Source organism: Pelophylax lessonae, assembly GCF_965119305.1.
Source record: "Pelophylax lessonae genome assembly, chromosome: 11".
Lineage (NCBI taxonomy): Eukaryota > Metazoa > Chordata > Amphibia > Anura > Ranidae > Pelophylax > Pelophylax lessonae.
The window spans coordinates 16,358,164-16,372,266 of NC_138778.1; the positions used below are offsets into that span (position 1 = coordinate 16,358,164).

Consider the following 14,103-nt stretch of genomic DNA (forward strand, 5'->3'; position numbering starts at 1 on the left):
AAAAGAGAAGGGTCTTAGTCATTAAAGTGGTTGTAAACCTCAGACATGAAATATGAACAAAGCATATGTCTCCTTCCTCTGCTATCTGCATGAGTCACTTCTGGCAAGTTTTCCTGACACCAAGAGAAAAAAAAGTGACAAGGGAGGGAGCTCCAACACACAGCCTGTGATCGACAGCCTCAGCTCTGTTGCTGTGTGAACGGGGTTGGAGAGGTTCTCTTCCCTCCAATCAGCTCTCACTGAGCTCTACAGAGTGTAACTTCCTGCACCATGCTTTCTGGAAGCTCAGAAAGGCCGTATAAATTTTGGACTTTGAATGGATGTAGAGAAGAGAAGACTGCAGATAAACAGATACAACTTGTACAGGAGGATTTGTCTCATTTTTGTGTGTCACCTGAGGCCAGTCACTTCACTGGGGATATGGAAGAGTTTACAAACCACTTTAAGCCCCCTTTCACACTGGTACGACTTGTCATGTATATAATATATCTTTTAAATAGTACAAAAAAATTAGGTCATATATTGTGTTTTTTTTTGCATTAAGATTCCTTGAAGTGTTTACCAAAAAAATGTAGCGCACATACCGTGTGACATAACAAATTGCAACGATCACCATTTTATTCTCTAGGTTCTCTGCTAAAAAATATATATATATATTAGTGATCGACCGATACCGGTTTTTCATTACCGATATTTTAGCCATTGCATATCGGTATCAGCCGGTATTTTCGTACATTTAAAAAAAAAATGTATTTTTTATTTTTTTTACATGGCAGGTTCTCTTATGGAGGGATCTGGGGGATCTGAAAAACCCCTCCTCTGCACTTAAAAGCATTCAAAACGCCAGGTTTGGCTGTTTTGAATTCTGTCATTTTTTTTTAATCTGGCGCCAAGTACCTGGAAGTGATGTCATGACATCACTTCCGGGTTCTTACATGGAGGCCTCGATCAGAGCTGAATGGGGCTTTGATCGGGTCTTCAGTGGCCGTGCAGGCTGGTTGCCCGGGTCTCCCGGTGGGACGGGAGACCCGGGCGAGCCACGGAAGGTGGCGGGAGGGTGGGGATGTCCCCTCCCGCTCCTTGTAATGACAGCCAAGTGGCTTCTCAGCCGCATCGGTTGTCATTACAAGACAGCCGACCGTCGGGTATGGACGCCGGTACCGGGGTGATGTCTCTAGCTGCAGGTATCACTCCGGTACAAGCACTTTCCTGGAATATCAGCAAGGAGGCCAATTCTGATATATCGGGGAAAGTGCATATCGGCCCTCGATATATCGGCTGTGCCGATAATCTGTCGATCACTAATATATGTATCATTTGGGGGTTCTGAGTAATTTTATTGCAAAAAAATTATGATTTTTGTCATGTAGGAGAGAAATGCCAGAATTGGCCTGGGCTGGAAATGGTTAAAGGTGGTGATTGGGGTGGAGAGACAGAGCTCGGCTGCATATTTTTATGGCACCTCCATCTACCAGTGTAAAAAGCCCCCAATGCTTGCAGCAGCCTCCTACTTTGCCCCACTTTTTGTAAATTTCGCAAATAGGGAAAGTCATTTTTAATTTCCTAATACAATTCTGGGAATATCCCCGGAACCAAATAGCTGGAAGCACATGTTGCTGGCTGTGTGATTGGACTTCTTTCCCCCTAAACTCTCTGTTAACTTGGCCACCCCTGTGCTTATGCAATGCCAAAGGGGAGTGAGAGCAAATAGGTCAGGGGTTTCCTCAGACGCCAAGCTGCAAGATGTGATTGTACATTCAGTCAGTGGGATCCTCTCATGTGTGAGGTGTGATTCTCCGGTTGAATAGATAAATGTAGAACAGTTGAAGATTATGGTGCTGTGGGGCTCAATGCTGACACCCCCCACTGGGCAGATTGGCGTGTGCGCTCTACACTCTCTTTCCAGACATACGGCACTCGGGCAGCTCCTCTCTACTGCTGCCCCTTCTGTAAGGAGCCACATGGAACAGTCTGTTCTTGTTGCCCTCTTACAGTCCGATTGGTCACCTCTGGCCTTCAGACCTCTCTGTTGCAGCCCCTTACCTGCTACCAGCTATACAGTTGTATCTGGGGCCCTCAACTCACCTACCTCTGCAGCCTGGGGTCACACTGTCCTAGAGTCTCTTCCCTCCTTGGAGTCCTCCTTGGCTCCGTTGGGTGTGGTTGTCCTCTCAGCTGAGGTTTTTTACCACCATCATGGAGAATTTTATGACCCAACTTATACAGATATTTTCAGACTCAACAAAATTCTTCAGCAGAATCTTTATTAGATGTACCCGTGGTCCTATTTGTTTCTAAGCCCTAGGCTGTGGAACCTCCTGATTCTGGCTCAATTAAAGTGGTTGGTAAAGCCTCAAGGTTTTTCATAGAATGCATTATAGTGTAAAACCTTCTGTGCTGCAGCTCCCCCCCATTTCTTTTACCTAAGCCCAATCTGATCCAGCGACATGCATGAGCACAGCGGCTCCAGCTGCTTTCTCTCTCCTCATTCAACAGATTAATAGCAGCAGGAGCCATTGACTCCCACTGCTGTCAGTTAAATCCAGTGACGCGGGGCCAAGTCCGCTGTCTGTGTCAATGGACGCAGCAGCAGGACTCAGGAGAGAGCCCACACGGGTGCCCCCAGGAAAAAGCGGCTTTCCGTGGAGACAGGAGGGGCCTGGAGTGCCAGCAGGGCACCCCAGAAGAAGAGGATCAGGGCTGCTCTGTGCAAAACGTTGGCACAGAGCAGTTAAGTAATAGGCATGTTATTTTTATAAAAAAAAAAAAAAAAAGAGGGCTTACAACCCCTTTAAAGTGTTACTAAACCCAGGAGCCTGCATTCACTATATCTGCTCTCCCCAGGAGCCTGCATTCACTATATCTGCTCTCCCCAGGAGCCTGCATTCACTATATCTGCTCTCCCCAGGAGCCTGCATTCACTATATCTGCTCTCCCCAGGAGCCTGCATTCACTATATCTGCTCTCCCCAGGAGCCTGCATTCACTATATCTGCTCTCCCCAGGAGCCTGCATTCACTATATCTGGTCTCCCCAGGAGCCTGCATTCACTATATCTGGTCTCCCCAGGAGCCTGCATATTCACTATATCTGGTCTCCCCAGGAGCCTGCATATTCACTATATCTGGTCTCCCCAGGAGCCTGCATATTCACTATATCTGGTCTCCCCAGGAGCCTGCATATTCACTATATCTGTTCTCCCCAGGAGCCTGCATATTCACTATATCTGTTCTCCCCAGGAGCCTGCATATTCACTATATCTGTTCTCCCCAGGAGCCTGCATATTCACTATATCTGTTCTCCCCAGGAGCCTGCATATTCACTATATCTGTTCTCCCCAGGAGCCTGCATATTCACTATATCTGTTCTCCCCAGGAGCCTGCATATTCACTATATCTGTTCTCCCCAGGAGCCTGCATATTCACTATATCTGGTCTCCCCAGGAGCCTGCATATTCACTATATCTGGTCTCCCCAGGAGCCTGCATATTCACTATATCTGGTCTCCCCAGGAGCCTGCATATTCACTATATCTGGTCTCCCGAGGAGCCTGCATATTCACTATATCTGGTCTCCCCAGGAGCCTGCATTCACTATATCTGCTCTCCCACTGTACACAGAACATGGAAATGCAATTATTTTAGTAAATTTAAACTGTTAAATACCTTTTTCTTATCAGCAGTATATAGCAGTCTTGTGACTTGTATCAGTTACTAGTAAAGCTTGTAGGAGGAGTTTTAATTTTCCTCTGACCCTCTGCCTGGACATATCTGGACAGTTCTGATTGGCCCTGTGCTGATCACACCCTCCCAAGAAAAAAAAAAACTCTCTAGCAATACACACCAAACCGAGCATGTGCAGAGTGACTCCAAGGCTCTGTACTATCAGCAGATTGATTGGGGACAGTAAAAAAAGGGGAGGATCAGAGACGAGAGGATCAAACAGCCTTTTTACACAATGCAGGGTATTAACCCCTTAGGTTGCACAGTCAGTATAACAAGAATGCTTTACTGCATATACAGACTGACTGTTGTGGGTTTAGTCACACTTTAAATCCTTCTGTACAAACAAGTTTCAGCCGGCCTGAATAACCAGTCTAACAATTCATTTTAACAACAGAGGGTTTAGTTTTCACATATTTGCAAATCTATGAGGAAGTTGCAGTGGCCATGTCAATGCTGCTCTGTATACTGCGGTCCTAACTCTGTTAGGGTTGCACCGATACTGAGCATTTTCACCAGTAGCTAACTGACTTTAACCTCTTGCCGCCCGCCCACCGTCAAATGACGTCGGAGCGGCGTGGCTCTCGTTCTGGGATGACGTCATATGACGGCGCCCCAGAACGGTCACTCTCGTGCGCCCGCATGGGTGCGCAGTACGGCGATCCTGGCCGCACTGTGTTCCTAGGACACGGCACGACCCCAATCTTGGTAAAGAGCCAATGACAAGGTTCTTTACCCATGTGATCGGCTGTGTCCAATCACAGCTGGTCACATGTAAATGAGGAAGGGCCATTTATCGGCTCTCCTCGCCTCACACTGTCAGAGTGTGTGGGGAGGAGAGCCGATCAGCGGCTCCTCCTCAAAGGGGAGTCTAGGACAGGTAATAAGGGCACTGATCATCAGTGCCCTGATTACAGTAAAGTAAAAAAACAGTTCCCACAATCAGTGCCCATAGTGCTGCCAGTCAGTGCCCATCAGTGCCTGCTCATTTGTGCTGCCTGTCAGTGCCCATCAGTGCAGCATATTAGAGCCACCTCATCAGTGCCTATCGGTGCCGCCTCATCAGCGCACATCAGTGAAGGAGAAAAATTACTTATATTCAAAATTTACTGACAGAAAATAAGAAAAACTTTTTTGTCTTTCAAAATTTTCTATCTTTTTTTCTTTTTTTTAGTAAGAAATAAAAAAACCCCTTACCACCAAAAGAAAGCTCTATTTGTGTGAAAATTTGTGTACAGAATTGCATGACCGCGCAATTGTCATTCAAAGTGTGACAGCACTGAAAGCTGAAAATTAGCCTGGGCAAGAAGGGGGTGAAAGGGCTCTGTACTGAAGTGGTTAAATGACAGCTGCAGGAACCAATGGCGCTGCGGCTGTGTCCCAGCCAATCAAGAGAGAGAGTCCCCGACGGTTGAGGGACTCCCGGACATCGCTGGACAGAAAAGGACCTCAGGTAAGTATTAGGGGGTGCTGGGGGGCTGCTACACACAAAAGGTTTTTTTATCTTAATGCAAAGAATGCATTAGGATAAAAAAACCTTCTGTCTTTACAACTCCTTTAGGACATTGTTCCCATCAGTGGACTGCAACAAAAGAATTTTACTGTGAGTAATATACCAAAGAGAATGCAACACTTCTTAGCCTCAGCAGGTGGTATTTGGATGCAGAGATCTCTCTTCTGTACTCCTAGAGATCAAAGAAGCTTCTTATTGATTGAGTTAATATTCAGTACCCAAAACTGCGGTCATGAGTGGTTGATCTTTTGAGCAAGTGTATGTGTTATGAGAAGTCCGGTTGCTTCTTTTTGCCATTATTATATTTTTCTATATCTGTGACTGTAGGTGACAGAGGGTTTCCGTATCTTCCTCCTCTTCGCTGTGTCGCTGTGCATCGTTCTCCCGCTTAGCCTTCAACGCAACATGATGGCCTCCATCCAGTCTTTCAGTGCTATGGCTCTGATTTTCTACACAGTCTTCATGTTTGTGGTGAGTGTGAAATGTAAACCACTGTCATGCTAAATATGCATTTGTATCCTTTACTCATGCCTCATTTTCCACTGAGCGGAACGGTTCGGGTTGGTACAGTTTGGAAGGGTTAGATTGGTCCAGCCTATTCAGGTGAGCGTTTCCACTACAAGTCTCTTATTATCTGGACTGAACGGCGACGTGGTGTTTGTTTTGCGCTTTTGTTTGATGTGAGCATTGACGTTTTCCTGTCCGCCAATGGGTGGAATGTATCGTGTGACGCCAGTAGCTCTGCCCTAACCGTACCGTACCATTTCCTATGGCCTTACATCCGAAGGAGGACCAGGAATGGTGCGGTTTGGTTTGGTTGTATAGGCCACTTTCATAATGGAAACGCTCAAAATAGCGTACCGCGTCGAACCGATCTGCTCAGTGGAAACGAGGTAGAAGTAGATCCATCTAAACCTCAGGTCTAAAAAATCCCAGAAATTTTTTCCCCTTTTTCCGCATTTTGTTCTGTTACAGCTTTATTCCTAAATGAATTAAATTATTCTCCTCCAAAATTCTACAAACAATACCCCATAAAGACAACGTGAAAAAAGTTTGTTTGAAATCTTTGCAAATTTATTAAAAATAAAAAACAAAAAATTCTATTTATAGAAGTTTCACAGTCTTTGGTCAATACTTTGTTGAAGCACCTTTGGCACCAATTACAGCCTCGAGTCTTTTTGGGTATGATGCTACAAGCTTGGCACACCTTTTTTTGGGCAGTTTTTTCCCATTCTTCTTTGCAGAACCTCTCAAGCTCCATCAGTTCCTATTGCTGAAAAACATTTCCACACCGTGATGATGCCACCACCATGCTTCACTGTAGGGATGGTATTGGCCTGGTTTCCTCCAGACATGATGCTTGCCATTCAGGCCAAAGAGTTCAATCGTTGTTTCATCAGACCAGAGAATTTTGTTTCTCATGGTCTGAGAGTCCTTCAGGTGCCTTTTGGCCAACTCCAGACGGGCTGTCATGTGCCTTTTACTGAGGAGTGGCTTCCATCTGGCCACTCTACCATACAGGCCTGATTGGTGGAGTGCTGCAGAGATGGTTGTTCTTCTGGAAGGTCTTCTCTCTCCACAGAAAAACGCTAGAGCTCTGTCCGAGTGACCATCGGGTTCTTGGTCACCTCCCTAAGGTTGTTCTCCCCCGATCTAGGATGAGGTCCACTCTAGGAAGAGTCCTGGTGGTCCCAAACTTCTTCTATTTAATGAGGATGGAGGCCACTGTGCTCACTGGGACCTTCAATGCTGCAGACCTTTTTCTGTACCCTCCCCTAGATCTGTGCCTCCATGCAATCCTGTCTCGGTGGTCTACAGACAATTCCTTGGAGTTCCTGGCTTGGTTTGTGCTCTGACATCCACTGATAACTGTGGGACCTTATATAGACAGGTGTGTGCCGTTCCAAATCATGTCCAATCAACTGATGTTACCACAGGTGGACTCCAATCAAGCTATAGAAACATCTCAAGGATGATTACTGGAAATAGGATGCACCTGAGCTCAATTTTGAGTGTCATGGCACAGGCTGTGATACTTATGTACATGGGATTTTTTTCATTTTTTTTTTTTATTTTTAATACATTTGCAAATATTTTAAACAAGCTTCTTTCACCTTGTCATTATGCTGTATTGTTTGTTGAATTTTGAGGAAAATAATGAATTTAGCTTCTTCTAATTGGCCTAGGTGGAGACATGGGCAGATGATGTGACAATCTCCACCTCCGCCAATCAAAAAAAGCTTTGTATTCATAGGAATAAGAAGCTTCCTGTGAATGGATGAGCAGGGCTCAGCCTGACTCAGATTTGTTCTAGGAGTGATACGGGAAGCCACAGCCACAAGAAGCTACATACAGTTAATACAGCACAGCTAGCAAGCACTCCAGTTAGTGCACTAAATAGTTTTTTTTGGACCACACTGGCCCAAACAATCTATTTAAAGAGACGTTAAATGTGGAGTTAGGCTTTAATCCATCTTTTCTGGTCGGGGTTTTGGCTCTTTAAACCAAACTTTGTTTTTACAGATTTGTACCGATGTGCACAGTGAGCGAGGCATATCCGCAAAAGATATTTTATGCAAAAAAGGGGAAAAAATATATAATTATATATATATATATATATATATATATATATATATACACATTTTTTTTTTTTTTGCATAAAATATCTTTTGCGGATATGCCTCGCTCACTGTGTATATATATATATATATATATATATATATATATATATATATATATATATATATATATATATAATTATGTTTAAAGGTGCTATTGACATGACATTTTCACCAGATGTCCGTAACAATCCATACATACAAATAAGTTCAGAAATGAAGTTCTGTGTAATAAAATGGAATAACTTAGGGAGAAAGTATTAAACACATGAAGAAAGGGAGGTGCAAAAAGGCCTGGAAAGCCAAGACACTAGCTAAAATCTATCAGTAATTAGAAAGCAATCCTGCCCCTTGTCAGTGCAAATTAATATCAGCTGGTTCAGTCTTAACTGATGGCCTATAAAAAGGTGTCTCGTTACCAAAGAAAGATTTCATGATGGGTAAGTCCCCGTTCACACTAAGGCGACCTGTGAGGCGACCTGGTCGCCTCACAGGTCGCCGTACGTCGCCTTCCATAGGGAAGCTGCGGACCCGTTCTAATAGGAGCGACACAAGTCGCTCCGACTTAGAAAAAGGGTCCGGAGCTTCTTTGGGGCGACCTGGAGGCGACCGCCATAGACTTCAATGTTATGAAGTCCGTGGCGGCCGCTCCGAGGTCGCGGCGCGCTGCTCGCACCGCGACCTCCGAGGTCGCGGTGCAAAGTAGCGTCGCTCGTATGTGAACGGGGCCTGAAAGTAAAGAGCTTTCTCAAGACCTTTGCAACCTTATTGTTGCAAAACATACAGATGGCATTGGTTACAGAAGGATTTCTAAACTTCTGAATGTTCCAGTGAGCACTGTTGGGTCCATCATTCGGAAGTGGAAAGAACATAATTTCACCATAAACTTGCCACAACCAGGTGCTTCTCGCAAGATTTCTGACAGAGGAGTGAAAAGAATTATCAGAAGAGTTGTCCCAGAGCCAAGGACCACTTATGGAGAGCTTCAGAAAGACTTGGAATTAGCAGGTACAAAAAAAAAAAAAAGTAATGCACTCAACCGCCATGGCCTGTATGCACGCTCCACACGCAAGACTCCATTGCTTAAGAAAAAGCAGGTTAAAGCTCCTTTAAAGTGTGCTGCACATTTAGGCTACGTTCACATGTGGGCGTAGCGGATCGCGGGCAGAATCACCGCGATTCTGCCCGCGATCCGGAAATCACTGCAAACCACGGGACGCTTGTGCGATGTCCGTGATTTGCAATGGCACCCCAAACGCTGTGCGATGTTGCCACGATTTCCGCCTGCCGAATCGCGGTAACATCGCGCAAACAGAATCGCGGGTCGCATGATGCACAAAAGAAGCTCTTGTACCTTTTTTGGGCGTCATGCGTCCTGCGATTGTTTGCGCGTTTCGGCAGGCGGAAATCCCGGCAACATCGCAGAGCGTTTGGGATGCCATTGCAAATCACGGGCATCGCACAGGCGTCCCGCGATTTGCAATTATTTCCGGATCGCGGGCAGAATTGTGGTGATTCTGCCCGTGATCCGCTGCGCCCACATGTGAACGTAGCCTTAGACAAGCCTGTGAAATACTGGGAGAATATAGTCTGGTCATATGAGGCCAAAATTGAACTCTTTGGATGCCATAATACACGCCATGTTTGGAGGTCACATGGCACATCAACCCGAAAACACCCCCATACCGACAGTGATGTTTGGAGGGGGGAAACATGGCTGTTTTTCAGCATACGTTACTGGCAACCTTCATGTCATTGATTAAAGGATAAATGGAAAAATGTACCAAGACATTCTTGATAAAAATCTGCTGCCCTCTACCAGGATGATAAAAATGAAAGGAGGGTGGACATTTCCGCAAAACATCGTCCCAAACACAAAGCCAAGGAAACTCTCAAATTAAAGAAAATAAAGCTGTTAGAATGGCCCAGCCAATCACCTGACTTGAATCCAAAAGAAAATCTACTGAAATAACTAAAGATCAGAGGTTCATAGAAGAAGAGGCCCACGGAACCTTCAAGCCTTGAAGACTGCGTGGAAAAAAGGGCCAAAATTAAACCTGAGCAACGCATGCGACTAGTTTCTCCATACAGGAGGCTGCGTCTTGATGCTTTCATTACCAACAAAGGATTTTGTATGAAGTATTAAATTTCACGTAGTGTGTTCAATACTATTTCCCTGTGTCATTCCATTTTATTACACATAACGTCATTTCTGAACTTATTTGTTTTGGTGTCTTTGCATGTATGGTTTGCATGGGTTGTTACTGATATGTGGTGAACATTTCATGTCAATAGCACCTTTAGAAATATATTTACCTAGAAAAAGGATGACGTGTTCAATACTTATTTTACCTGCTGTATGTATGTATGTATGTTTTATATTTTTTCTGTTTCATTTCTGTTGCATAACAGTTGAGTCTGAAATGGACAGGCTGGGTAGCTGGGTTAGGTCAGAGTAAAGTGGGGATCAAAGTTCAGTTTATATTGCTAAATGCAGCTCCAAGACAAATATGTTTTAGGGCTAAAAATAGACATTGGATATCTGTAATGACTTTAATGCTTTGGTCACAGGTGGCAAAGGTCAATGGATTTAACTGGCTTTTAGCACCATGTGCTGCCCAAACACGTCACTAACCTGCACAATTCACACTGAGCTTATGATGGGAAGACCTATAACTAGTAGTGGCCTTATGTGAAAACGGCAAACCATAACAGTTGCTAAGGTTCTATGCAGATCTCCAATATTTATTAAACGGTTCTATGCAGATCTCCAATTTTTATTAAACGGTTTCGCTTCCAGAGCAGTTTTTGCGCACATGGCTCAATCTCCCATTCCCCCCCCCCCCCCCCCAACTGCACGTTTTGGAGCCGGTTCACACTGGGGCGACTCAAAGTATCCCCGACTTTGAGCCGTCCCGTGCATCACGACTTCATCGTGGCTTGCAAACGACTTCTATAATAGAAGTCAATGCAAGCCGCTCAGATGTCACCCCAAAGTAGTGCAGGAACCTTTTTCTAAGTCGGAGCGACTTGAGTCGCTCTGATTAGAACGGTTCCATTGAACAGAATGGAGCACGACTTGTCAGGCGACCAAGTCGCCTGACAAGTCGTGGCAGTGTGAACCAGGACTTAATGAAGCTTCAAAGATGAAGTTTATTTATTGTTGCTCATTTTTCAATATTTGTATTGGATAATCAGCACCCGAGGAGTCCCAAGTTCCCTGTTTTTTTTCCTCTTTCTGCTCACCTGGTCAGAGATGTGGAGATATTAGGACTCTGGTTAGGCCACATCTGGAGTATTCCGTCCAGTTCTGGTCACCAGTTCTCAGAAGGGATGTGCTGGAGAGAGCCCAAAGAAGGGCAATGAAATTAATAAGGGGATCGGTGGACCTCAATTACGAGGAGTGACTACAAGCACTAAATGTATTCTTGCTGGAGAAGAGATGCTTGAGAGCGATTTAGAAACACCTCAATGGTGATCCTAGCATAGGAAAAAAGCCATTCAGTCTCAGAGAGTGTAAGGGAACACAGGGCCACACAATGCGATTGGAGGAGAAGCAGTTTAACCTTAAGCTGCCCAGGGGTTTTTCACTATCAGGGCAATAAGGATGTGGAACTCTCTTCCACAATTAGTGGTGTCAGCGGGGACTATTGATATTTTTTAAAGACTCTTGGACGTGCATCTTAAAGAACACTGTTAGCAATAATTCAGACTTGCATGGCCCTAGGCATCAAAGTTCCTTCAGATATCTGGAAGCACTCAATGAGACAGAGACGGCAGGTACCATGTCACAGAATGCTCAGCTTTATTCAGACAGTAAAGAACATTTTATAGAGAAAGTAAAAGGGGAAGTCCCTTTCCAGGAGATTTTACATAGAATTGATACAGGAATAGCAGTTTACCATTACGTGCTTCAAGTCACATACTTACATATGAGCTAATTAATATAAGGCATAATTATAATTGGCATTACATCAGACTTGTTCTAAGGGTTAAGATAAGTCCTAATTAGTTACTTCAAACAGACTTTCTTTAAGGGTCAGTTTGACCACAAAGCAAAATGTCCTGAAAACTTTCAAGGACATTTACTTAGATAGGCTTTTTTATTAAGCTGAGTCTAGGGTTTTAGTAATAAGATGGAGTTGAAAGAACAAAATGGAGGATAGATTATTCCTTCAAACACAACATACAGGGATATGGGAAATGATTATAGACACTGACACACGTACACCAACACCGGTTGAACCGGATGGACTCTGGTCTCTATTCAACCTTACCAACTATGTAGGCTAGGAATCCCCTTTAGGTCACTATCCAAGACTAAAAAAAAAAGATTCTGGCTTTAATATACACTTTAGGCCTCATGCACACTGAGGGGTTGATTTGCTAAAGGCAAATAGACTATGCATTTTGCAAAGTACGGTTGCCCTCAGCATGTACAGTTGCTCCAGAGCTTAGTAAATGAGGTAAAGCTTCACTTTGCAAAAAGTACAGAATTACATGCAAGGTAAATAAAAAAAGACAGCATTTTTGCTTGCACATGATTGGATGATGGAAGTCAGCACTTTGCCATATGCACAATATGCGTGTCTTTTTGCCTTTATAAATCCACCCCCTGAGCATCTAGCCCTAGTGCATGAGACTCTGGTGTTTTGGTGTGTGTGGAAGGCACAGGTGCACCATCCAGTACTGCTGCCAGCAGCCTGTAAAAAGCTATTAAAGACTGACCGCTGCTACGGCTGGATGGTGCATCGGCCAGTACGAACATTTAGGGTAGTTTGCACCCAGGGAAAAAAGCCCAGAACGCGTCCTGCTTGCATCCCAAGCAATTTTCCCTGGGCGCAAACTACTGTAAACATTCGTACTGTCTAGCCCAAGTAGCTTTCAGCCTCTCATAGAGTTTTAAAGGCTGCTGAAAGCAGGACTGGATGGTGTGCCTGGACCTTCCACTAAATTCTCAGTGTGCACGAGGCCTCAATGCCTAATTCTACATTTAACCACTTGCCGACCGCTGCACGTCTATTTACATCGGCAGTCAGCCCCTCACAGGCAGAGCGACGTAGGGATACATCGCTAGCCTGTAAGGGTGTGGGAAACGAGTGCGCGCCGCTGGAGGCGCGCTCCCGCTCGGTCATGGACCCCCCCCGCGCGTGTGCACGGTGGACCCGATGTCCGCCGGGCACTCGCGATCGTCCGTGACAGCGGGAGAAAGGCAGGCGGCTAGTGTAAACAAAGCCGCCTGTCAGTTCTCCCTGTGTAAGAATGATGATCAAACGGTTCTACTATGTAGGACCGTTGATCACTGTTCTTACACACAGCCACAGCCAATCACAGTTAGAAGCACGCCCCTAGGACACACTTAACCCCTTCCTCTCCAATACAGTTAACTCCTCCACTGCCAGTGTCATTTTTACAGTAACCGTGCATATGTATAGCACTGATTACTGTAGTAATGTCACTGGTAACCCCAAAAGTGTCAAAAATTTCAGTCAAGGGTCCGATCTTTCCGCCCCAATGTGGCAGTCCCGCAAAAAAAATCGCAGATCGCCGCCATTATGCGTTAAAAAAAAAAACAAAAATGACAAAAATCTTTCCCTTTGTTAGTAAACGCAATAACTTTTGCGCAAACCAATCAAAATACGCTTATTGCGATTTTTTTTTTTTTTACCAGACATATGGTAAAAAAAAAAAATTGGCCTAAAATGTTAAAAAATTTAGATTTTTACATTTTTTTTGGGGAATTTCATATTAAAAAAATGTGAAAAATATTGTTATTTTTGCAAAATTGACGCTCTTTTTGTGTTTATAGCGCATGATCAAAAAATCGCACAGGTGATCAAATACCACCAAAAGAAAGCTCTGTTTGTGGGGAAAAAAGAACGGCAAATTTGTTTACTTACAGCGTCGCACGACCGTGCAATTGTCCGTTAAAGTCACGCAGTGCCGAATCGCAAAATATGCCCTGGTCAGGAAGGGGGTAAAATCTTCCAGGGCTTAAGTGGTTAATGTCCCTTGAAATGGTTTGTTTGAGCCAAGTTGGCCCAAACTTTTTTACTGCACTAACTAACAGGTGTGCTTGCTGGGAGCGCTTTATTACCTGTATGTAGCCTCTGCATACAGCTCTGCGTTCTCTGCGTGAGACAAGATCTTCCCGTCCCTTTCCCGGATCAAAATAGAATCAGTCTAAGCGCTGTTCAGGAAGCTTTGTTTTCTATGATTGAATACAAAGCTGCCTCTGATTGGCTGTGGCAT

At 44.5% G+C, this 14,103-nt stretch overlaps 1 protein-coding gene across 2 annotated transcripts in view; it reads left to right on the forward strand.

The window, feature by feature from the left end:
• Nucleotides 1-14,103, forward strand: part of SLC38A10 (solute carrier family 38 member 10) — a 111,840-nt gene that overhangs the window by 29,213 nt on the left and 68,524 nt on the right. For both annotated transcript variants that reach the window (XM_082271794.1, XM_082271795.1), the window contains exon 5: nt 5,561-5,704. In XM_082271794.1, the coding sequence (XP_082127920.1) occupies nt 5,561-5,704 (144 nt within the window). The remainder of the gene's footprint in view (nt 1-5,560; nt 5,705-14,103) is intronic.